General features: G+C 51.2%; 1 protein-coding gene across 3 annotated transcripts in view; it reads right to left on the minus strand.

Annotated features, from left to right (window-relative positions):
• Window positions 1-310: 310 nt before the first annotated feature.
• Window positions 311-25,789, minus strand: part of LOC142358921 (mothers against decapentaplegic homolog 7-like) — a 28,397-nt gene continuing 2,918 nt past the window's right edge. Inside the window, exons 3-4 of one of the 3 annotated variants that reach the window (XM_075411616.1) lie at window positions 22,448-22,519; window positions 311-2,207 (exon numbers count right to left, since the gene is read on the minus strand). In XM_075411616.1, the coding sequence (XP_075267731.1) occupies window positions 1,669-2,207; window positions 22,448-22,519 (611 nt within the window). In that variant the 3' untranslated portion in view covers window positions 311-1,668. Of the gene's footprint in view, window positions 2,208-22,447; window positions 22,523-25,789 lie in introns of all 3 variants that reach the window. The other 2 variants (XM_075411615.1, XM_075411617.1) reach the window with 2 other exon arrangements.

A 25,789-nucleotide genomic window follows, 5' to 3' on the forward strand; every position in this document is an offset into this window, starting at 1 on the left:
AAGGCAGGAACCAGCTGCAGGGACCTCTTCCCTGGCAGAGGGCATGTGCAAGCGGGACGTGACACAGCGAGCAGTGAACATCTGAAGGCAGGGTAAGCGGGACAAAAGGAAGAATAACCTTGATTTCCAGAGGCATGTGAGACAAAGGTCGAAAGATGGGAAAAATCCAGGCCACCTGTGCCAGAGCGGTCCCACATGGGGCTGGGGTGGGTGTCCCCACCGCCGTCCCCATGCCATACCCCCTTAGAGCAGCATCTCTCCTACCTGCCTCATCCCCACCACTGAAAAAGCCACTTGGCACAGCCTGGGATCAAGTGTACATTTTTATTTTTTAATGGAACATAAACTCCTTTAGAAAAAACATTCATCTGGATGATAACACCCATAGAAAAAAACACCAATCTCGTGTTCTTTTTTTTTTTTTTAATTTGGCATTTGTTATTTGCATTTATATTAAAGCAAAGTGCATCTTTCTTATTTTTTTTTCTCGTTTATACACATTGCACAATACATAAATAATGATGCTTATAAAACGTCTTTGTATTTACAAGTAATAATATATTTATATATAACATAAAATACATTTTTTTTCTTTAATAAATCTCGGGGTTTTTTTAAGGAGTCCTTTTCTCTGTGTGTTTTATTTCGAAAGCACTACAATGCTAAAGTTCCAATGAGAATGCTCTCTTGTTCATTTAAACCTTTATATTTAGAAAAATAGCTTATGTTAAGGTCTAAACATGCTCATTGAGCTAAGAACAGTGTAAAAGTATCATACTCGTGTATGAATTCAAGAAGAAATGAAAGCACAACTGCATTTCCAGATAGGATGGTACCGGGATAACCTGATCGAAGCCAGGCTACAACAGACCAACTATCGTGAACACTTTTTCTTTCGTTTTCCCATTTGTTTTTCATTTGTTTTGTTGGTTTGGTTTTGTTTTGGGGTTTTTTTTTTCAGGCTTAAGCTTCCGTTGCTTCGTGTCTCCGCTCGAATTGTAAAGCACAGGCCAACACAGGTTTCTCTGCTGTTGTTTTCTCCCCTTGCATCAATCCATGACCGTAAAAAAAAAGAAAAAGCAGTGGAAGGATGAACACAGTGACAAGATGTGAACCCAGGAACAAGGAAAAAAAAAACGAAAATAAAAATGAAAAGGGTGGGTCAAGACCTGGTTGGGAAGGTTTTGCACCATCCCTCGGCGGGAACGTGGGGTTTAGCACCGCTGGGGAAGGGGCTCCTCGGTGTCACCGGGGACGGCTGGCAGCAAGGGGAAGGTGGTGCGTAAAAAATACAGGTATCTGGTTGTTTTTATCCAAGAGAAGGAGCTGTAACACATGGCAAGTGGCTTCTGGATCCACCGATCACACAGGATAATCCTTTCAGAGGCGTGAAAATAATTACCGCATGCGATCCATCCCCCCCGCACCCTTCTCTCGCCCTTCTGAGTTATTGGTCATTCACACTTTTAAAAAATAGATCTATTTATCAAAATACCCAAGGCAAAGAAAATCTTTCCATAAGCTATTTCTCAAAACAGAGGGGAAGGAGGGGGGGGGAACAAACAAACAAAACAAAACAAAAAACAAAGTTTGCATGAAAAGCAAGCACTCAGAAGGAAAGAATAGCAGCAAAGTAGTATAAATGTCATGAGTCCACTCTGTCTCGAGTCATCGGTTATTAAAAATAACCTCCAACCAGCACGGGCAACTGCTGATAAACTGTCTCGTGTAGCACTGGCCCCAGCCTTTCACAAAGCTGATCTGAACAGTAAATCCGGTCCATGGTTGCTGCATGAACTCATGGTCGTTGGGTCTCTGCAAGCTGTACGCCTTCTCGTAGTCAAAAGCCTTGATGGAAAAACCCGGGAACACTTTGTGAACCAGCAACGTCCTGGAGTCGGGGTTGTCCAGTGTGGCCGACTTGATGAAGATGGGGTAACTGCTGCGGTTGTACACCCACACGCCGTCCACTTCCTTGGTGAGCTGGATGCCGTAGCCGATCTTGCTGCGGACCTTCTGCACCAGTTGGCTTTTGTTGTCCGAGTTGAGCTGTCCGAGGCAGAAACCATTCCCCTGAGGTAGATCATAGAAGATATCCAGGGAGGGCTCTTGGACAGAGTACAGCCGACCCACACGCGTTTTCTCTTCCCAGTATGCCACCACGCACCAGTGTGACCGATCCCCCGGCTCCTGAAGAACTTGGGAATCTACACAACAGGAGAAAAAAAAGGAGAAACTGAGCACCATGGGGGTAACAGGACCCAAGAGATGCAATGCTGGCACGTCCTTGCCTGCCCATGTCTTCACGATGCTCTCCACGCACACACACCACCACCCATAGTACATCCACCGTTTCCAAAAGCCACGTGTTAAGGCCACTACTAAGACCATTAAAGTCAACCCAGGTTTGGGGGACCCCCACGCTGCCTCATTGCCAAGCTCTGGTTGGAGTTATGGGTCCTAAGTCACCAGGTCCACCTTCAGAAGTGGCCTGAGACCCACCAGCAGCCATCCCTCACCCAAACTGTCACTAAGACCACCTGCAGTGCCAACAGGAGAGATGAGATGCTTCAGCCAGCTGCATCCAGCCAGACCAAACACCCCCAAACCTTTTATTTGCACCCACGAGACGACGGATCCATTTCCATAAATAACTATCTACATATACATAAATATCTCCATAACCATAAATAAACTATCGACTGTGCACAGACGCCGAAAAAAACATGAGGTGCTGCTAAGAAAAGCAACATTGAAGGTCACGCCACGGGACTGGAGGGGATGAGGACTCGCCTGCTCTAGTTCCCGGGGCTTTTCCCAGAGCCTGGGTGATGGAGAGGATGGAGATGGTGGATGAAGCCGAGACCCATGGGAAGGGCCATCAGATGGTGGCAGGGTTAGGACCAGAAATCACACTTGTTAACAAAAATGGCCTAAAAAACCTCAAAAAACCCCCCAGAAATTTGTTCTTGTAGCTGTTCTTTCTACTCTTGCCCATAACTATCCTGTGTGGGCAGTGAGGATACGACGTAGGAGGAAAAAGCACAGGGGGGGGCTGAGCAATGTGAAGAAGCAAAGAAGAAAAATCCCTAGCAGCCCGGCGCTGCTCACCGGGTAATTCCTCCCAGCCTCGGCAGGCATGTTAAGACCTGGGAACTATTCACCTCTATAATTGCATTTAAAAAATAATAATGTATTTACAAAAAAAAAGAAAAAAAAAAATCAAGCTGGAAATACGAGCGAGTGCTACCGAAATAATCCCCCGCACCACAAAGGCAGCTCCGGGGCTGGGGATGATGGATGACCCAGCGCCCCAGAGCCACCTCAGCAGCCCCCCCCAAAACTCCCCCAGCATGAGCAACGGCAGCAGCACGCTGGCTGCCCTGTTTTCGATATATTTTTGCTATTAATAAGCCCCAGCGCAGGCTTTTTTCCTCCTGTTTCAGAGCTTCAAGCCCTGCACTGTGCTTTTAAGAGGAAAAAAAAAAAAGCCCAGCCACACACTTTTAATTTCCTCATTTCTGTGCCAGCAAGGAAAATATTTCTCCAGTCGCTGGAGGCAGCTACTAAAAATGAGCCCGATTGCGTTACGCCCCAAAATAGGGACCCCTCGCTGCCGGGGGTGGGGGTTCCGGCGGCAGGGGGGGTGCTCCCCAGGAGAGCACCCGTCGAGGCGTGCCCCGCTTTGTCCTTCCACCTCCCCCTTTGTGGTGCCTCCCAAGACTTTGTGGCAGCGGATAACTTTCGATCCCGCCTGAAACCTGGCGCCATACGAGGGACCGAGGGGGAGGCGGGGTGGGCGGCTTGGGTTCCTACACCCCGAACCCAAATGGGGTGCCCCCCAACCCAATGGTGCACCCAGGGGGGCAACAAACACCCCCAGGATGGCGATTCCCCCACCCGCCCGGGAGACAGAGGAATTTGGAGGGAGGGGGTGGGGGGTGTTCCTGGATCCAGGCGGGATAATGTTCTTGGATCCAGGAATTTGGGGGGGGGATATGCTCCTGAATCCAGGGGGATGATGCTTCTAGCTCCAGGAATTTAAGGGGGGGGTTGCTCCTGGATCCATGGGGATGATGCTCCCAGAACCAAGAATTTGGGGGGGGGGGGGTTGCTCCTGGATCCAGGAATTTGGGGACGGGTGCTCCTGGATGCAGGGGGATGATGCTCTTGGATCCAGGAAGTTTGGGGCGGGGATGCTCCTGGATCCAGGGGAATGATGCTCCCGGATACTGGAATTTGGTGGGGGTGTGTGCTCCTGGATCCAGGGGGATGATGATCCTGGATTCAGGGATTTGGGGGGAGTGGGCGGGGGGGGGGTGTGCTCCTGGATCCAGGGGGATGATGCTCTTGGATTCAGGAAATATGGGGGGGTGGATGCTCCTGGATCCAGGGGGGATGATGCTCCTGGATCCAAGAATTTTGGGGGGGTGATGCTCCCGGATCCATCCCCATCTCAACCGCCCATCGCCCCCCTTGCCGATGCCTGCCCAGCGATGCTCAGAGCTTCTCAGGGTTTGTTTTACAGCAGCTGAGGGAATTTTGGAGCAACAGCCATTGAGCCCTATGGCAATTCCTATAGGTTTTTATTTACTTGAACATCAAAGTATCCCCTTCAGGAGGAGATGGGACGTCGCGGGGGGGGGAGACTATTTCACCTGATATTTGTGCTTGCGTTAGCGAAGACCACTTAACAGGCAGCTCATTGCTGCTTACAAAGAGTTATTTAATTGCCAGCGCATTAAAAAAAAAAAAAAACACCTTAAAAAAAAAAACAAACAACCACAAAAACTGCCTTGGCTATGAATGAACAGACCTTTATGGAGGGCTGGAAGTTCATGAATGAATCCCACTAGGTTTTTCAATGACATGGGGTGACCAGACCTCAAGGACAAGTCTTAGGTAATCTGGGGATGTTTTTGGTTTGTTGTTGTGTGTTTTTTTTTTTTAAGGAGCCAATGCCAGCACGCAGTAGAAATACGCCAGAGCCTCTTCCGTTTGCGGGATTCGGCTGTTGACTGGACGTCTAGTCAAAAAGCCATGAGAATACACGGCTTGAGCTCGGATAAACAGGCTCAGGCCTCCCTGCCAGCCGCCACCAAAGCCGCTTTTCACGGTCGGCGGGAACCCGGCGGAGCCTTCCCCGCTCCCACCCGCCTCGCCAATTCTGGCATCCGCCGGGAAAAGGGCCGGGAAGAGCCGGTGGCATCGCTCGGGTGGCGGAGGAAGGAGAGGAGGCTGCAGTAGAAGAGGAAAAAAAGAGGCAGAGATGCTTCCTACAGGGATGGAGGATTCCCTCCCTGCCCCCCAAAAGGCTTTTTTGGTGGCAATGCTCATGGGTCTGAGGAAAATGAAGCAAATAGATGGATTTTGCCCCAAAAATGCCCTGCCAGGTTCAGCCGGACCCGCCATCCAACACCCATCGCTGCCTGCTGCAAACTCAGGCAAAAACCCAGATCCCGGGAAATTCACAGCCACATCACCCCCTCAACGTGTCCTCACGGGCTACAGCCCAGCAACAGCTGAGCGACGCATTGGGATTCTTTTTTTGAGTTAAAAGCATCGGTTTTTTTATGAGCTCCTCGGAGCAAACACATCCCTTTCTAAATGCCTGGAAAACTCCCAGCAAACTGGGAGCGTTCCCATATTCCAGCAAACAATGATAATGTTGAACGCTATGAACATCCGCGCTGTTATTCCGTTATTAAGCATCCCTCCATTTGCTGCTGTCGTTGGTTTATTATTATTTTCCATTGCAGCCTGCCTAGGGGCTCTGCCAGGCTCCCCCCTGTGCATTCTGCGAGCTCATTGTGAAAAAAAAAATATATAAATAACGGAAAATAAAGCGAGTGCCCTCAGGAATTTTGAAAATTAATCGTATTGATTGATTATAGCTGGGTCTACGGAGCACGGCCATCCGAAGCAGAGCACGTTTCTGCATGAAGAGGGGGAAATGAAGGCAATATTTGATACCCCAAAGTCTTTGGGGTAACATCTTTTGGAACTTTGGTGTGGATGGTGATGAAGATGGTGATGACGCCTGAGCACAACCACACGATTCAACATCACCTTCCCACTCAAACACTGAACTTTTTTCCCTATTTTTTACACCCTCCTGAAGGGCTGCCCTGACTTTTACCGGCACGTCCCTTGGAGAAGAAGGAGTGTCCTCCAGAAAAGCATCATCCCAGCTGCTTCCCAACACACCGACCAGCATGAGAGGCTGCAAGGTTTCCCACCACCTGCCTTGAACCTCGCAAACATCGAGTCCTGCCCAAAACTGCTCAATAATAGAAGACCGTAGCCAGGATTTCTCTAGCTTCGGGTGCGCACACGCTGCTCATGGGCTTGGGGCATCATCCTGCTCCGGGGAGGCATGCTGCAGAAAATGCCACATCCATACAGAAATCCTGGAGGATGGGACACCAGAGCAATAACCCCTCAAAACTAAAAGCTGCTGAAACCAAGGAGGTCCAGATGAAGATGGATCTGGGAGATTCACACCATGGAAACATCCAAATTTATCCGTAACGGCCCCACGCTTGGTTCTCCCAAGCTGTGGCAGGAGGACTCGCATCTTGCATCGCTTGGAAGAAGCAGAACATTTCTGGTGTGGCTTTTCTCCTTGACACATGACCGCTTTTAAGATGATGAAACCATGTCATCTGTATATTTTCTTTCCAAGCTCTGGCAGTTTTATTAGGACTTTGGGAAGAAAAAGTTCTTTTTTCGTTCAGGAAGAACCGAAACATCTCCGCAAAACTGAATTTAATAAAAAACAAAAAAACAAACAACAACAAAAACCCAACGCAGCTTCTGACCGGCTTTTGGATCTCAGCCTTGTCCCGGCGCCAAGTTCACGAACGTAGAGGGGAGGTGGGCTGGGGATCTTTTGTTTTGCTTTGTTTTGTTTTGACATAGCTAAAGGTTTTCCTGTAATCAACCGACCTCTAAAGAAAACAGCGAGTTTAGCACACACTGAGCTATCTCACCCGCCGGGACTACTCCCATCTGATCATGTCAAGAGCTATCTAAATCGTCACCGGTATCTGCAATAATAACAACTCGTGGCTGAACATGGGAATACAACTGCGTTCCTGATTAGGATTTTAAATGCCTGTAGTTGGATCTTTCCTCGGTGATATCAGGATTAGAGGCAAATTACATTATCCAACTGTAGAAGTGTTTCCAACTATGTATTTATACTACTATATATATAGTTATAGAATTTTTTTTTAAGAGCACTTTTGACCCAAAGCATCTTCTCGTGCTCCTCCCATACTTCTCATCCTCACACCCTCTTCTCTCCCTCGTTCCTCTGTAATCCCTGGGACTGGATGTCCCACCAAACACCTACCCTGACGCAAGACTCACCATGGCATCATCTACCCGGAACCCCTAACAAAAGTCTTCTCATTTTCACAGAATCACAGAATGGTTTGAGTCGGAAGGGACCTTTGAAGGCCATCTAGTCCAACCCCCCTGCAATGAGCAGGGACAGCTTCAACCAGATCAGGTTGCTCAGGTGTTGTGGTACCTTCACCTGGGCCACCTGCAGAGGTGACACTGCACACACGACCAATAACCCAACACGAATGGGTAAAGACAACAGATGAACTAATGTAAATGTCCACCAGGAAATCACAGCAGCAAAAGGAGATTGGTCGTATGAACCCCAGAAGGACCAGGACCCAGATGTGAGCTCCTGAGACAGCAAGGAGACCTGGAGGCATGGTGAGATCCCTGCCCGGCTTCCCCCAAAACAGCTTTCTGCTGGAAAACAAGCAATGTAGGCACTGCCGATGAGCAGATGAACCTATGTTCCTTCCTCCTTTATCCGTCAGCATACGTGGAGGGCATCTGTGCTTAAAAAAAATTGGCTGGCCTGCTGTCAGCTCAACGTGTCGTCTGGCCCCGGCCAAGGCTGAGACCGAGCTCAGCGCGTCTCGCACCCGGTAATCTCTCTTGGCTGACCTTAGGCGGCATTTGCGAGCCCGGGGCAGAGCCTTGCCCCCCATCTTCTCCTGTTCATTGAGATGGAAGAGATGGGAGACACGAACCCTGGAGCTTTTTAAGGGGTCTTGCATGCTCTTCTTGAGGGTTCTCAGGGCAGCTCAAGGTACCCCAGTTGCCGTTTTGCCCCTCGTGTTACCGGCAAGTGCTGGTTTTGCAGAATCTCAGGACAAACACACCCCTGAACTCTTCCTCGAGAAGCAAACAGGCATGACGTCAAGGTGAGGAGAACATCAAGCATGATGTGCAACCATATAGCTCATCAAAGCAAAGAAAAACGGGTACCAAAAAGGGAAATTTTACTTCCTTTCCAGTCTCTCGGGTAATTTACAGGCTGCTTGGGCGGGGGCACAAACACAAAAAACCCCCAGAAAAATCCTTCAAAGCCGTACTTCCACATACGCTTTGCAAAAGCAAAGGGGAAAAAAAAAAAAAATTCCAAATTAAAGGATATATCCTGCTGCAGAAAAGGGTATTTGTGCCTTTAACGGAGCTTGTGGGCAGCCTGGAGACACCACCCACGGCAATGTTTGCCCCGAACCTTTTATATCTCCCTGCACATAAGGACTAGACAGCTTCAGCTTCCTCACCGCCCCTCCTCTCCCGCTTTTGATGGCCGGGATGATTTCTGAAAGGCTAATTTAGAGGATGGTCACGTGCTGAGCTCCCGTTGTCTGCAGAGAAAACAAACCCTTACCTACTGCAGGGATGCCACCGTCCAAGGTGGCCCGTGGGGTCCCTCCACCGCGCCGACACAAGAGCCCCCAAAGAGCTGGGACAGTCGGTCACATCAACACGGACTCAGGGAGCCCTTAATCTGTGGATTATTGACACGATAGACCGTAACATCGCTTCAGGAGCCATTACAGCCCATCGTGTCAGTAGGTACTTACAAAGTCCTTAATCCGCGGATTGACAGGCCAGACCATAAATTTGTGTCTATGTCTAATTAGGCAGCTCATTACTCCACAGTCAAGCAGGCTAAAGAGCCTTAAGATGATTTCTTTAATTTATCAACAAGTTGTCCACCCAGTCACTTAAACGGCTCCTTGTTCCTAGCAAAGTAAGTCAACCTTGCATGAAAATCAACGTCCACCTGCATTTCCCCGCAAGACTTCAGTTGGCTGAAGTTTTCTAAGGGCCGGTACCCAGAAGCTGAGATGTTGCCAATGGATTGGAAACTTTGCAAATCTGAGGGGGACACAGAGGATACAATTTAGCAGAAGCCATCAGAGGAAGGAGTCTAGGATTTCCCGGTATTTGTAACTAGGGCTTTGGTTCAGACTCCTGTTCGTGGCTACCTATGAGCTTGGAAGCGCTCTGCTTGGTCCCCTGGTGACCCAACCAAGAACCTCCACCACCTTCCCCATGCCTGGGAAACCCTCTTGTGAAATCAGGACAAGAACGAGGTCAGGTTAGACGGTGGCTAGAGACGACTCATCCCTGAGGACATCCCCTAAGGTTCCCACCCCAGCCTGGTGGCACCTTGAGTCAACCCAACCAGCAACCCAGCCCTGACCTTTGAGGGTTAATCCATGGATGGGACACAAAAGCAAGAAAACAACCTGAGAAAGGGTCCCTGCAAGCACATTGCTGCAGACCTAGAAAGCCTCGAGAGCGGGCACCGACATGGCGAAACAACGCCAAGGCTGGCCCAGGAGGGATGTCCAAGCCTGAACAATATCAACATGTGAGGGAAGCCCACCTCCCCCACGTCCCCCACCTCAAAGGACGGCGAAGAAAGACCCAAAGAGAAACTGCTGAGTTCATGGAGTCCACCAAACCAGAAATTCGATTCATAAACATCCTATTAGTCACTGCTACTGTCTAATTACGGTGATTAATCAATTACCACAGCTAAAAAGGACTCGAGAAGAACCTTTTCTTTGGTGCCCGATTTCTTTAAAAGCCAAGCAAGGCTGCAGCTACAAGAGGGATAAAAAAAAAAAACCACGCAGGCACACACCAAAACTGCCTGTCTGCCTGTCTCCGGCGGTTAGAGAGGAGCCAGCTGACTCCAGTTTCCTCCATACCAGGCTTCGGGCCTCATCAGCCATGCAAATTATAGAGTACCGTGCTGTCTGAAGGCCGAATTTCGACTCAGCTCAGAGAAAAGCCTTAGAGGAAGGGCGGGGATGAAGAAGCCAGCCAAATCCATTCATAATATTTACAGTAAATGGGCCTCTCTGCTGTTGTTTAGTATACAGCCGGTCTAATTATTTTTGAAGTTTTAATTTAAAGAACCTCCTTTATCTGCCTCTCCTTCTGCACCCCTCAAAGGTGTGGGAAAACTTTTCCCTTGTTTCCAAAAAGCAGTAGGACGGGAATCCCTTCCCTAAGCTCCAACCCGGCACCGTCCGTTGGGACGAAGGGATGCTTCAAGGGGGGAGACCCTTCCAGAGGGGTGCTGCCGACATCCACGGGGCTCTTAAGGCCCCCGAGCCACCCGGATAGATGCGAGGTCCATGTGGAAAACCCCCTGAAATCCTATTTTTGCTGCGCGTTTCCCCATTGCTGTTCTCCTGTGCTGACGGGGATGTCTTGGGAAGGATCTGCTGGCTCAGAAGGTGTCGCAAAGATGCTCCGCAGCCCCACGCACCCTCCGACCTCCTCTCCTGCCTTGACGGCAACCCGGAATAATCGCATTTTAATGACAACCAGCCAAGAGGCTCCTCTGGAAAATGCAGGAAGCCCACGCCAGCGTGTTCCTGAGACGCTGCCACGCGACCCTCGAGCGACTCGGGGCTGGGAGATGAGCAAACACCTCCGTGCTCCGAGTCACACCTCTTCCCCACCCACACCCAACCCGGACCTCAACCAGAAACCTTCCCAGAAAGAGAAACCGGCGCGCAAAGGGCCTCCTGACTTCACGACGATGCAAATCAGACCCGAGGATGAGCTTGGCCAAAATCTCTCTCCCGGGTCGGGTTGTGCCGGAGGCTCCCGCGACAGCGTCCTACCCGTCACCTTCCCGGCGCAAGGGATAAATCACCGACGCCGAAGCCACCGAAGGGCGGGCACGCCAGCCCCAAGGGTCACAACCCCCCCACCGAGCTCCGTTTTAGACAATGCAGACCTTAAAACACTTTTGCAATTAAAAATAAAGCTCTGCTGGTGGTGGGGGGGGGAGGAGGGTGGGGGGTCACCTGGTACCCAGCGATGCCCCGGGGAGGGATCCGGCCCCCAGGAAAGCCGCAGCTCTCCCCTGACAACATGTAGCTATGTGGGTTACACGTTAAAAACCTTGTAAAGACCTTCATAAAAACCAAAGCAGAGCAGTCTAGGATTTCCAAGTGGATACCTAATACCCAGATGTGTGTTAGGATTTCCCTCTGCCCCCCCCCCCCAAACTGCATTCCACGCACACACACGGCATCGCTGCCGCTCTCAATACCGAAAAAAAAAAGCCTCTCCTCGCAGCACACCGACCTAGAATTCTCCCTGAAGACTGAAAATAGACGTAAATACGTGTTTCCTCCACCCCCCCCCAAAAAAGACCACCTCCCCCAGCTCCCTTTCCCAGAGCAGCATCCCTCGCTGGGATGTAAACCCGTGGAAAAAAGCCGGGTCGGAACTAAAAGTCCTTTTCACGCCCGTCGTGCCCCGCTCCCGTAACAATTCTGAAAACTGTTTAGCTGGGCTGGCATTTGGAGCATTTACTGCATTCCTGCCAATAAATTCCAGTCCCGGATCCGATGGAAAAGGCTCCCCCCCTCCTTCCCCTTTCCCCTCCCTCCCTTGCCTTCATTCCTCCTGGCTTTCTTTACAACCTAATACCCTGTCGACGCGGGGCCAGGGCCTACTTAGGGGGGGAAAAAAAAACACCCAGCGCCAGACTGGAGACAGCATGCAGACTGAAAAAGTTAATCATTACTTCTGTCTGCCTTCGTAATCTAATCACGCCTATTCCTAAGAGCGGGCGGCGAAGCACGCTCGCCTACAGGCAGGGTCGCCGCCCAGGGACGGACGGATGGACGGACGGACAGCATCAGCCCCTACCCGGGCAGGGGGCAAGCGAGGGGCAGACGGACAGATGGACGGCGTTGTGGATGGAGTTCACAAGTCTGGCCACGCACGCACCCCTCCCCTCGCCTCTCACTTTGCTCTGGATTAATAACGCTTAGCAATTAGACAGAATATTACATTCATTAAGTAATTAACCCTCCCGGCACTCTGGCAGGGTTGGCACCCCCCTTTCGCAGATGGAGGCGGGCAGAGGTTTGCCCCGGGCTATAAAACGGGGCAGGCTGACATCGCACGGATTAAAAAATTACCCAGAAAAGCTCCCTGTGCTCATCCCACCGCGCTTTCGGTGGCAGCGGCAGAGCCGCGTCCCAGGCGGGGACGACGACACAGTCGGGGTGGCATCACCGAGACCCAGCAGCATGCTCCCACATGCTCCCAGAGGGGCAAAGCCCCCAGCATTTTGGCATCACCGAGACCAAACAGCATCCTCCCATGGGGGCAAAGCCCAGGGGATCTGGAGATCATCAGGACCCAGCAGCATCCTCCCACGGGGACAAAGCCCTTGGGATTTCAGAATCACCACAACCCAACAGCATTCTCCCATGGGGACAAAGCCCAAGGGATCTGGGCATCACCAAGACCAAACAGCATCCTCCCATGGGGGCAAAGCCCAAGGGATTTGGGCATCACCAAGACCAAACAGCATCCTCCCACAGGGGCAAAGCCCTCGGGATTTGGGCATCACCGAGACTCAGCACCATTCTGCCATGGGGACAAAGCCCAGAGAATTTGGGCATCACCAACACCCAGCACCATCCTCCCATGGGGGAAAAGCCCAGGGGATTTGGGCATCATCAAAACCCAACAGCATCCTACCACGGCAGAAAAGCCCAGGGGACTATGTGGCTCGGCAAACCCAGCACCACGCCGGCTGCTCCAGAACACAACCCTGGTGCCCATCTCAGGTGTGTCCCAGTTTCGTGCTCTCGACACCCAGGATACATTTTCCATGCTCAGCTCTGACAGCGAACAGGAAAACTACGGGCCTCTGCGTATGAAGATTTATTGGTTTGTTCCTTATAATGAGCTAAAAAGTCTCAGCCCGGCTTCCAAAGAAAATGAATTCATCAGTTCAAACGCAGTGATGTAACTTCAGGCTCCCAACTCCTTTTCCAAATAAAACTCCTGTTATTTGATTCCTGCTCGAAGGATGATTTTATGGAGTTATTTACTCCGTCCGCTCTGCCCGGGAAGGTGCTGCCGGAGCCTAGCCACGGGGTCAGTGGCAGCCGTACCGTGGGGGCGAGTCGCACCCCATCTCACGGTCTAATTTCTCAGCTATTTTCCTATATTCCCTGCTTTTTTACTCAAACCCTCCCCTTGCACACCAATGTGCAAACAAACACACAACCCCTCCAGTATTATTTTGCACGACCCACCGTGGAGGGAGCTCCTCCTCGCTGGCAATGCCCAGCAATTTTTCGCATCTATGAATTCAACCCACCAGTTTCCATCACCAAAAATCACCGGATCTGGAGCCAACTTTCACAGGTTGTCAAAGCAAAGGACGTTTCAACTTTCACCACCTTTGCAACACCTGAGTTTCTCCAATGCAAAGTCAGCTGTTATTGATGCAGTTTTGGTGGCTCTACAAACAAAATCTGTTCAACCTACATATATATATTATATTCCATATATTCTACAGAATATATAGATACATATTCTATAGAATATATAAAGAATTCTATAGATATACAGCACATTCAATATATAATGAATATATTGAATATCTTCAACCTATATACAACATACAAATACAGAATATATTCATTATATATTGAATATATCATATATATATGATTAGATATCTAACATACTCAATACATTGAATATATTCAAAATATATATATATGTATTCAACCTATACATAAATATATATGTTGACTAGATTTTGTTGGAATATATAACTTATCCACAGCCTCAATTATTACGGTACATAGTTGCAACAGGGCTTAACACCCCGAGCGGTTCAGAGTTACTCGTTTAATGGAGAAATGTGCCTTTCCACCTGCTCAGGTATTAAGGAAAAGCCAATAAAGCCCATGGGAGCCAGGACTTCACTCCAAAGGATGGCTTGTCAAAATCCAGCATCCCACCGGGCATCTTACTTCCTCCCCGAGGGAGGATGAGGAAGGACCACAGAGCCAGGTACCTGTCATCGCACATGGAGGAGCATCACCAAGACCTCCTGCAACCACTCCACCAGGCATCTTATTTAGCCCCCAAGCAAAGATGAGGGAAGATCTCAGAGCTGGAGACCCACCATCACACATGGAGGAGCATCACCAGGACCTCCTGCAACCACTCCACCAGGCAGCTTACTTCATTCCCAAAGAGGATGAGGAAGGACCACAGAGCCGGGCACCTGTCATCACACGTGGAAGAGCATCACCAAGACCTCCTGCAACCACTCCACAGGGCATCTTATTTCATCCCCGAGGGAGGATGAGGAAGGACCACAGAGCCAGGCACCCACCATCGGAGCGGAGGCGCATCACCAGGACCTCCTGGAACAATTCCACTGGGCATCTTACTTCATCCCCAGGGAGGATGAGGAAGGACCACAGAGCCAGGTACCCATCATCGCACGTGGAGGGGCATCACCAAGACCTCCTGCAACCACTCCACCGGGCATCCTACTTCATCCTCCAGGGAGGATGAGGAAGGACCACAAAGCGGGGTACCCATCATTGCACGTGGAGGAGCATCACCAAGACCTCCTGCAACCACTCCACCAGGCCTCTTATTTCATCCCCGAAGGAGGATGAGGGAAGATCTCAGAGCTGGGGACCCACCATCACACGTGGAGGAACATCACCAGGACCTCCTGCAACCACCCCACTGGGCATCTTCCTTCATCCCCAAGAGAGGATGAAGAAGGACCACAGAGCCAGGTACATCGCACATGGAGGGACATCACCAAGAGCATCACCAGGACCTACTGCAACCACCCCACGGTGCTTCAGCGTTGCCGGCACAACCCAACCAGAGAGCCGAAGCTGGGAGTTTTTTCTGCAGCGAGGTTAAAAGGGTAGAGAAGGGCTGAGCCAGCTCTTACAGGGTGGTTTTTTTTTTTTCCCCTTGCAAGTTAAAACCAAGATAATGACACTGGGTGGGGACCAATTTGAAGGGCTGAGCAGCCAAACCAAAATTAGTCTCCCGGCCAAGAGCTTCCTAGGCCTCACAGTTTGGGGAAGGAAGACGAGAAAAGGCACAAAAAAAAAAAAAAGATTCCTCGGGAAGCTCGAGCGTCGCACTCAAGCAAAGGTGACCCTGCTAGTCAAATATTTTTCAACATAATAAAAACAAAAATTAAATTGCTGGAGCAGCCTCCCTTGGAAAAGCGGGGCCCATGGAACAGGGTTTTTTTTTTCTCCTTTTCTCTCCTTTTCTTCCTCCTCCTTCTCCAGTACTTTCTTTCCTTTCACTAATAACTATGTTTTCTTGAATTTTTTTTTTTCTTGGCTCTTTCCTCATAAAAGACTGATGTAATTTCCTGTCTTGTCCTAATGTTTCCTGTGAATTAACAGGGTGAAAGTTATCATCACGTATTTAAATGGCGACCCAAAAGAGGGGAGGGGGGAAAAAAACCAAGGGGAAAAACAAAAAAAAAGGAAAATAGAAAAGGGAGAGAAGGGCTGTCTGTTAGTGAACACCACGTCACACCCCCAGCAACACAAAACCCCCTGGAAAAAAGCTTTTTGGACCGGATGACTGGAGCCCGTCGGCAAAGACCCCCCCCAAGGGTGGCTCCCGCGGCAGGCTGGAGCTTGGGGGACACGAGCCCCCACCCCTCCCTGGATGGGGACGGAAAATCCCTGCAATGCTGGCCCAGAAGAGCTCTTTTCTTGCATTAGGAAAGTAGAATAACATAAACCAGAGAAAATAAAGGGAGAGGGAGAGGGAGAGGGAGAGGGAGAGGGAGAGGGAGAGGGGAAAAGAAGGGAAGGGAAGCGAAAAGGGAAAAGGGAAACGGAAAAGGGAAAAGGGAAAAGGGAAAAGGGAAAAGGGAAAAGGGAAAAGGGAAAAGGGAAAAGATCAAATTAAAAAATTAAAAATTAACAAATTCAAAAAAGAAACCAAAATCAACTGCAGAGAAGGAGACAGCTGGCAACACCCAAGATGCTGCTTTTCTTAATAGGAGAACTTAAAAAAAAAAAAAAAAAAATCAAACCAAGGGGCTAATGCAAAGCCACTGGGCGGAAATCCTGCGCGACGCTGAGCTCCCTCCCTTCCCCGACCTCAGCCCCACACAGGATCAGGCCGCTCGCTCCTCTGTGCCCTCCCGTTCCTCAACAGCGGCCGTGACGCAGCCAGTACCCCGGCGGCACCGGAGCCAAGCCGGCGGCCTAGGCACGCCAAAGCAGGGTGAAAACAAAGCGATTTAGGCAAAAAAGCGAGGGTGGTTAAACAGTGACCGTGCCTCAGCGGTTAATAATATCTCAGCGCTGAAAATAAACTGGAAAGGAAGCTCCTTTGTGACAGTAGGCAGGCGGCCAGGCTGCGGCGTGGGTCATTCAAGCCGGCCGGGGACGACGGTGGGGTTGGCACCCACCCGCGCCAGGTCCTGGCCAGCACCCGTCGCCCACCCCATCACCCTCCTGAACACCCGGTCGCGGCTGGCGGGGGGTCCACATGCACCATTTTTCCCTCTGTACCCTAAAATGGGGTGTACCCCATCTTCACCCAGCGCCGAGGTTTACGGTCTTGGCCGTCACGGTTAGAAATAGGCATCCCCCCCCTCCACGCCGGCGGCGGGGAAATGCATGTGGTTAATGTTACTGGTTCCTCCAGCGTAAGCGATACCCGCTGGCAGACAGCGGGGATGGAAACGATGCAGCCCGCATCCCTGCCAACCCCGGGCTGCTCCTCTACGAGTGTTTTTGTCCCGTCGAGTTTTAAATGTCCCCGGCGATCAAGTTGCCGCCGCTCATCGGGACACCATTCGAGAGCGGAGCGTGGTTTGAATTGACACCAAACTTCCCAAAATTCACCTTTGTGTCTTCGTTCCTCCCTGAATAACAGCGGGTTGTGGGGTGAAAACCCCAGTGGTCCCCGTCATGGTGCCCACCGCGCTGGTGGTGGGGTCTTCTCCTGCATTGGCCAGGTTGGACAGGGCTTGGAGCACCCTGGGCTGGTGGACGGGGTCCCTGCCCATGGTTGGAACCAGATGGTCTGTAAGGTCCCTTCCAACCCAAACCAGTCTACGATTCTTTGATTTTGTTGTCAGCTGCTCTCCAGGCACCGTTCAGTTGGGAAACACCATCGGCGCCTGGGAAAATGGATTTAATGGAGCTGGACAGGGATGCACAGAAACACCCGGCATTTAATGGGGGGAGCACCTATGCCGGAATTTTTTTTAAAAAACCATCCTAGGAGAGTATCTAGGAAAGGATCAAAAGGCTCTAGAGCACTTCAAAGTAATTACTAAACGGGTCCTACTAGCTTTTGGGGGATTTTAATCAGCTAAGGAACTGGGAGGAGGATGCCCCCAGCATCCCCGCAGCAGCATGGGGGCTGTCCCAGGGGGGTCCCTGCTTGGCGAGATCCCCCCTAAAAAAAAAACCAAAAACAACAACAACCAAAAAAACCCCCAAACCAAACCAAAACAGAAAAAAAAAAAAAAATCCCCATGGGGCCAAAGGAGCCAGAGCGGGCGGCCAAGCCAAGAGCCCCGGGGTCGGTGCCAAGCGCCGGCTCCCTCCTCCCCGCCGGCCACGGTCAGATGATGTGCGAGGCGAGGCGGGAGGCTCCTAGTCTGGCAGGCAGCCTGCTCCGCTCCAGAGGCTCCAGTGCTGTCATCTCGGCGTTAACCCCTGATAACCTTGTCCTTTCCAGGAGGGGACGGTGGGTTTTAGGTAAGCGACGCGGGGGGGGCGAGGGGGAGGTCGTGTCTCCAGCGAGGTTGGGAAGGAAAGGGTGCAACGCCCTGCGATGCTCAAAGCTAATTAAAAAATATATATATTAAAAGGACGTATGCTCAAAAATAAGCCAAGAATAAGTGACTTCAAAAAAAAAATTCCCAAGCAATTGTTTATCCCTGGGACAAATATACAATCCTCGTTTCACAGGAAGATGTCTCAATTTCAGATTATAATAGGATGCCAATTTGTAAATAAAAGGCATTTCGCAGGAGGTTATAAACTCCGGACGAGAGGGAGGTGGAAAGGAGGGGGGGGCAATGGGAAACCACAGGCAGGACTCTGCCGGAGAAACCGCGCGGGATCCTGTTTACACGGGGCGGCGAGTGATGAGGAGTCGCTTCGGGGGGCGAAGAGCTCCGGGTTTGGACAAGGTGCTTCTTCCCCAGCGAGCAGATACCAGCAGGGATCAGAGGCATAGTGAAACATTCCCGGCCTGCCCACGATTTCGGAATGAAATGTCACTCGGCCAAGCGGTCCCTTGAACCAGACAAGGTCCCAACCCCAAGAGAGCCGGGGCAGGAAGCGAGGATGATGTTTCTCCAACCTCTGAAGGTCTTTGCCCATCTTTTTGGTATGGAGGATCTGGGAGGGAGAAACCCTTGTGGGTCTCCCAGCCTCCAGCCTTGCGGAGCCTGGGTCCAGCACCCACCAAGCATCGTCCCTCAACATCTGCTGGCGCCAGCAGACCCTGGGGCAGCTCCAGGATCAGGGCAAGTCAACAGGATTGGGCTGAAATCTGGGTAAACCCTCAGGTTGGGTATTTTATGAATAACCCCTATAAATAAAAAAGCAGTGGAGGTGGCAAGGACACAAGCCAGCGCATCTTGCTTTCCTTCCATGACGGGCTTCTGGGAGAGCTTTGCTATGCCAGCAGACCCAGCACCATTCACCTGTCCTGCCACCTTCTCGTCTATCATGGGCACCACAACCTTCCATCAGCCAAGAGCGACCAGCCCTACATCACACATGGGTCAAGACAGAAACGTCTGGGACTGGGTGGAGAGCATCTCATTGAGACCCAGCACCAACACCACCAAGCACCATCAGCTCGCTCCTACCCTCGGAGCAGAGCTCCTCCACGGGTCATACGGGAATTCGACTCCCAGTAATTAGAGGCCACCGGACCATGGGCCAGCTACTTCCAGGCTCTTCAAGCACGGCTTTGCTTGTTTGAAAGAAGAGTCATAACCAAACACATCTGCTGGGAACGAGTCAGCTCAAAATACAGGAAAAGCCACCCTCTGTCTCCTATTTACGGAAATTATTTTTATCTCCAATGGGTTATTTTTGCTGACTTCTTTAACCACATCGAGGATACAAAGGTTCTCGTCTGCTAATACCTGAGCACAACCATCTCAGTGGGAAGACACCGTGAGCGAGGAGTCCTGACCTACCCACAGAGTGACCATCGATAAAAATATGAGAAAATAAATAAAGGCAAGACCATGGAAGTGCGAGCCAGCACCTCGGGAGAGCGAGGGGGGCATCAGCTGGAGAACGAGTGTCTAGGAAGAGACACTGGAGGTGGGATGAGAAGAGGCACCAGCACGGCATGGAAGACTACACAATATTGCATTCCTGGGCCAGGAAGGAGAACAGCAAGCGGAGGGAGGCGAAAGAGCAGCTCAGATAATTATCCCAAGGGGAAAATACTCCCCGTACATCCCCCGGACCACACCACTCCCCCTCCCACGTCCTCCAGCGCCTCTGGTATCCATCAATGAAACTGCCTTCAGCCTCCAGAAGGAGACCATGACTCTGGCGGTGGCCAGACCTGAGCCTCCTCATCACCAAAGCATCCTCACGGAGAGCTGCAAGGGCGTTCGCTTCAGTCTCCTTTTTCATGCTCCTCTTGCCGTCATCCTCTCAGCCCACCCTGCGGTTTCCCTGCCAGAGTGGCCGTGAACCCCAGGCTGGCCCCGTTCCCAAATTCTCGGTGCCGAGAGCCATCTGCCTCACTGAACCCTGTCCTTCCAGCTTCCAGACGTTAGGTCTGCTGGCTCAGAACACCACTGCTACACCAGCAACCACCATCCATCACTGGTGGCCAAAGCCTACAGTGCTAAGTGGCCAAAGCAACCTGCCCATGATGCTATGGCAACCCACCGCCGCCGTCCACCCACGACGTCTTCCGCAGCCTCCTGCTCCCAGATCGACCAAAACTGAGGGGTTTTTTTGCTTTTCTTAAAAAAGAAAAGTTCCTTCATCAAGGAACTGCAAATCCAGCGTGTACAGCCCCGGTCTGGAGGGGAGGAGGGATGCTGGATTCTCCACCTGGCATCACCGATCCGCATCTACCCAAGCTTAGGTGAAGACCAAGCCAAAGCGCTCCCCACGTACCCTGCCAAGAAGTCATTCAAGCCCTCTTCAAATACACCCTTCTGCTAACTAAAACATGCACGGGGTTGGGGTTTAGAAGAAAGACGGAGAAAGCGAGCTTTGGAGGATCGCTGCAACATGCGTTTATTTTCCTTTCTCGACTGGGTCCCTCCAGTTGGGAATTTTCAGCGCTGCACTTCTGCGCGCGGAAGGGAGATGCCAGTAAATCAGAGCAAATTCAAAACAAATGCTCTTTCATCTGGAGGCATTCGGCTTTGTTTCAGGGCTTGGGTAGCAAACCGTATCCCTCCGTTGAGTCAACTCTCCTATCAGCTCCTCATTAAACTAAATGGCTACAATTACATTTGGGGAGGGGAAAAAAAAAGAGCGGTTAATGATCCTAAAAGGTTCTGTTTCCAGGCGTTGGGTGGGGGGGAAACCTTGGATAAGGAAGACTGGAAAAAAAAAAAATCCAATCTAATGAAATAATATAAAAATGTAATTAAAAAAAAGGCATTTTGGGGGGAGACCGTGCTTTCTTTTGGGGAGGAGGCTCTACCGAGGAGCCGGGGCTCCCCTTCCCGCGGCCCTTCGGGAGGCAGCGGGAATGAGCCCGTGTGATTTCCTGCAGCCCGAGCCCCCACCTCCCGCCTGCCCTTCGGGAGCAGAGCAGCCAGACGAGATGTTATCGAACCGGCTGAACCTTACAGCAAGCCCCCTTTTAAAAGCGAGTACTTCCTCTGCTTATTTCGTGCGGTATCCTGTGGAACCCAACTCTCCCCTCCGCAACGGGTGTATTTCAGGAGGAAAACGGAAAAAGAAAACCAGATCTAACAACATCCTTATTGTGTTATTTTGCTTTTTTTCTTTTTTTTTTGTTTTTTTCTTCCCTAAAGCTATAGGCTCCAATAGCGAAAAAATAAAGAAAAACCCAAAAGTCTTCTCCATCAGAAAAAAACCCACCCCCCCCAGAGACAAGTTTCTCTGTTCCCTCTCCCCTCCGTTTGATTAATTCTCATTAGGGCCTTTGAACAAACAATACGCTCCCCTCTCAAATAACAGGCAGGGTATATATTACACCCAAAGAAAAACAAACAAGGCTCACTTCAAGACATCCACACCAAATGCAATTCCTGGAGAGAGGCAGGGGCAGATGCGTGCATGCACGCGGCCGCCGCCGACCTATTTCTGAAATTCCAGTTTCAGGGTGATGAATAAATCATAAATCACGGCGACATCCCCATGAAGCAAAGCACCTTCAGGCATCATTGAGCACATGCAGGTACATGGCTTCAGACACTTTAATCCTGGTAGAGGCAGAGCCCGGCCACAGAGTTGGCTGGTCCTGGGTAGGAGATGAGGTGCTGGAGGCATCACGCCTTGGAAAAGGTGCTGGAAGTTGGACTAGATGACCTTTAAAGGTCACTTCCAAGACAAACCATTCTATGATTCCACGAAATGCCAAAAAGAGGTGGGGAAACCACCCTCCAAACCCCCATCCTGTAATGGCACTGGGAGGCTGAAGGAGATGGCAAATGGGAAAAGGAGGGAAATCATAGAGTATCTCAAGTTGGAAGGGATCCGTAAGGATCATCGAATCCAACTCCCTCTGCAACGCCTTCTGCAAAAAATGGGGTCAACCTTCTTGCCCAGGTATCACAAGCCTCACACATGAGATGCAGCATGGTGGTTTACCCTGTCAGGAGCAAAGCCCAAGCGTGGCTCTCACCCCAGAGACAAGAGGTGCCACCACCACCACCAAGCCAAGGAGAGCTTGACGCCGAATCCTTCTACAAGGCGTGACCGCACCTGCTCCGACAACCCATGCATCCGAACGAACGGGTGGCCAACATCACTCTGCCTTCCCCAACACGCCTCTTCCTGCCTCGCTCCAAAAATTAATGGAGCGTGAGGCTGGAATTCAAAGGAAACATGGGCTTTCGAGGACGGAGAACCTCGCCTGGGATTTCAACACATCCTCTGCATGAGAGGTACACGGCTGCTACCGAAACAAAACCTAATCCCCCCTTCGAGCTCGCCTTTCTCAAAGACTCGCTTCCCCGCCCCCCCCCCCAAACAACTCCCCACCATCACTTCGCCTCCCATCGGGACCCTTGGTCAACGCAACCCGTGGCCAAAATCAAGGGCAACGAGAGATGTCTTACCTGAAAGCCCCCCAGGGGCTAGACAATTAGTTCCCCCTGTTTCAGTGGAGGAAGGCACAGAGTCTGGACAATCTGCTGGAGTGGAGGAAAAGGGGAAGAAAAAAAAAAAACAAAAAAAAATCAGTATATAGGCGGTTCTTCGCAGGCTCCCAGCGTCGCCGCGAGCAGAACACACATTCCACAGGGTTTGGCAGGAAGCGATTACTAATTGTCCGTGCAGAGACGGTAGTTCATCAAGAAGCATCCACCCTAACTCATCGTCTCAATCAAGGCTGCGTGCTGTGCTTCATCACCAGCCAACGCTGATTATAGACCGGCAAAAAATTACAGACCGGCTGCCAACTCTCTGGCCAAGTCACCGGGTAATGAGATCAAGGTTACCGGCGTTCTGATGGAAGCGAGCTCCCAAAAATGCTTCGATCGTGGCTTTACGCACCCGATTTAGTCAACACCTGTAACTCGCCAAAACGGGAACTGAAACGTCTCATCGCCACCCTTTTGAGAAAAACGGTCGACATCTACATGTGTCGTCCCCCCCCCGGCTCAATTTTTGTCACCACCAGCTGCTGGCAGATCCTCCAGCCCAGTGTCACCTCCTGGGACCGGCGGGCAACTGGATCTACTCCTCCACGCACCGCCGAAGGGCAAGGTTAAGAGCTGCCACCCCATTGGAGGTTGCTCATGGTGCGCAGAGGGGTTTGAGCTCAGGGTTGGGACCTCTCCATCCTTTTGGACCTCTCCATCCCAAGCCTGCTCCAGGTGACAACAGCCAGGAGCCAACACCAATCCCCTGGTCCTACGGGCAAATTCCAAGTTCTCAGTCGCTATCACAGGGGGAGTAAAGCTCAAGGACACTCCACGCCTGAGAAGATCCATGACGTTCACCCAACCTTCTGGTCCTCAGCAGGTTTTCGGGGACTTTGGGTTTCATCAAACTTGGGCTCCCTAACAACACTGTTTTGCTAATGGCTGTATCTCAACGCAAGGGCCACCACCAGGAGAGACGAGATCCGTTCTCTCCCGACTGATAAAAGTCATTTTTCCAGATTCTGTGCCTGAAATCCCAGTGAAAAAGAAATTCCTGTCTGCACAACCTCATTTGATCACAGCGAAGGAGAAGCCCTAACAGGAATATACAGTTTAACAGGATATACTTAATCAAACCAAAAACAATGGGGGAGGCAGGAAATGGACTTACTTGTGAAATACTGTATACGATACGCTCTTGCAACGCCTCGTCAGGCTTTCTACACTTTAAAGAAATACGTTTTTTCTCTTCTATTTAACCCTTTCTAGGCCAGACAGAAGATTCCCCCTGTCCTTTCCCTGAGACGGCTTCAACTGCTTGGGTTAGACGCCTTCCGAACGCGGGCCGGATCCCCCTGCCCTCCGCTGGGCTCCCTCTGCCCCCAGTTCCAGCTCCCTGATGAGGCCCCGTGGGATAAACTGGCCATAATTTGGCCTTTCCATGTTGTTGTACTCTAGGGATCATACGTGACCAGGTCCTCTGCTGGCACATTGGACAGGATGGCAGGGGAGAATCCTATCCCTGCCTAAAACGCATGACCCTAGCAATGGGGTGATGTGCTTTCACAACATCTTCACAGCCATCAGCTCCGTTCCCATGCCCCATCACCCAACAGCCAGTTCCCTTCATCAACTAATGACCCTCTGAAGTCTCTAGAGGCCACAGAACTGATGCACCTCGACTCCGGACCAAGTGTGACAGTCAGGTGTGGGATAAGCCCAAAAACAGGACCCTCTTTGGCTCTCTGTTCTCCACGTGGGTGGTTTCATCCTTGCACTCTTCCCACCACCCATGGACCTGCCAAGGGCTCTCGCTAGTAGGGAGCACCTGGGCTCTTGTTTTCAGCATCAGAAAGGTCATAGGATCAGAGGCAGGATCAAGCTTATTGCATGTGAATCTCCTCCGAAAACTGCCTTCCTGCAACATAAAACCATCGTGGAGACATACAACTACTCCTGGTGGCCACCAGCCCAACCTTGTAAGGTGCCGAGCATTTCCTGGAAGCTGCCAAACCTCCAAGTTGATCCCACAGGAGAGCATTCAGCTCTGCAGCCACATTTCAGTGGATGCTCTGGCACCACCACGACCAGCCACCCGAGAGCACAATGGACAGCCACTTGCAGCCCCTTGTCCCACATAATGATGGGTCAAAATATCTGCTTGAATTATTTGGGGCCATCACCATCCACCCCGCTTCCAACACAGTCGCAAGCAGCAGCTCCTGCAGGGACACGGGGGATGCTGAGCTCCCACACAGCTCCAGGATCGTAGGGTGAGCCCGGCCCCGTGCAAGCCACCATCACCCATCCCTGCAACTGTCCCATGTAAGGAAGAAGGGAAGTCCTCTCCTTGATGAACGAGCAAGCCAGCCTGGGCCTACAGCCTTCCTGTAGGTAGCCCGGCTGTCAAGGGCAGATCTTTCCACTCTACGGCAAGTATGCCAACACCAGCTCCGCCCTACCAACACACCTACTGAGGTGGCATCTCACTGCCCGCAGCAGAGCCCCAAGTTCCCTGTCCATCCCTGCTTTCTTCCGGCCAGCCTACCTCAGTGTCCAAGAAAAAAAAAATCTAATCCCCACCATAACGGTTTTAAACTAAAGGAGGGGAGATTCAGACTAGATGTCAGGAAGAAATTATTTACGCTGAGGGTGAGGAGGCCCTGGCCCAGGTTGCCCAGAGAGGTGGGAGATGCCCCATCCCTGGAAACATTCCAGGCCAGGCTGGACGGGGCTCTGAGCAACCTGATCTCGGTGAAGATGTCCCTGCTCATGGCAGGGGGGTTGGACCAGATGGCCTTCAAAGCTCCCTTCCCACCCAAAGCATCCTACAAATCTATGACCAAGAGCACTGCCAGCGCCCACGCTGGTCCAGGTATTCCCATCTGCCTGTCCATATGAAGCACTTGATTCAGTCATAATAACAATAATATTGTTATTATCACCATCACACTTGATGGAAAAGCAGAACTTTCCTGCTGGACGCACGTTCCGCGCTCCGTTGGCAGATGAGGTTGCCCAAGTTTAAATGGAGGGACCGTTCCCACCCAAGGTCCCAGGGCAGAAGATGGCTGGTGAGCATCAGCCAGGTAAAAAGGCTTCACCCCTTCCCATCATCATCTACTGTCCCTCTCCCATCTAACCAGCCCATGGCGAACAACCCTCAACAGACAACTGGGAAAACGCCGCAGGAGACGGCTCCAACGCCAGGACGGGAAACCCTCGGTTCCTCCGCGGAGGAAACGCCGAGAAACCCTGAGCTTGCAAAATCCACCTGCAACAACAGACTTCCAGGCTCTGCTCATGCCTGTCGCG

The sequence above is a fragment of the Opisthocomus hoazin genome, chromosome Z, assembly GCF_030867145.1.
Source record: "Opisthocomus hoazin isolate bOpiHoa1 chromosome Z, bOpiHoa1.hap1, whole genome shotgun sequence".
Lineage (NCBI taxonomy): Eukaryota > Metazoa > Chordata > Aves > Opisthocomiformes > Opisthocomidae > Opisthocomus > Opisthocomus hoazin.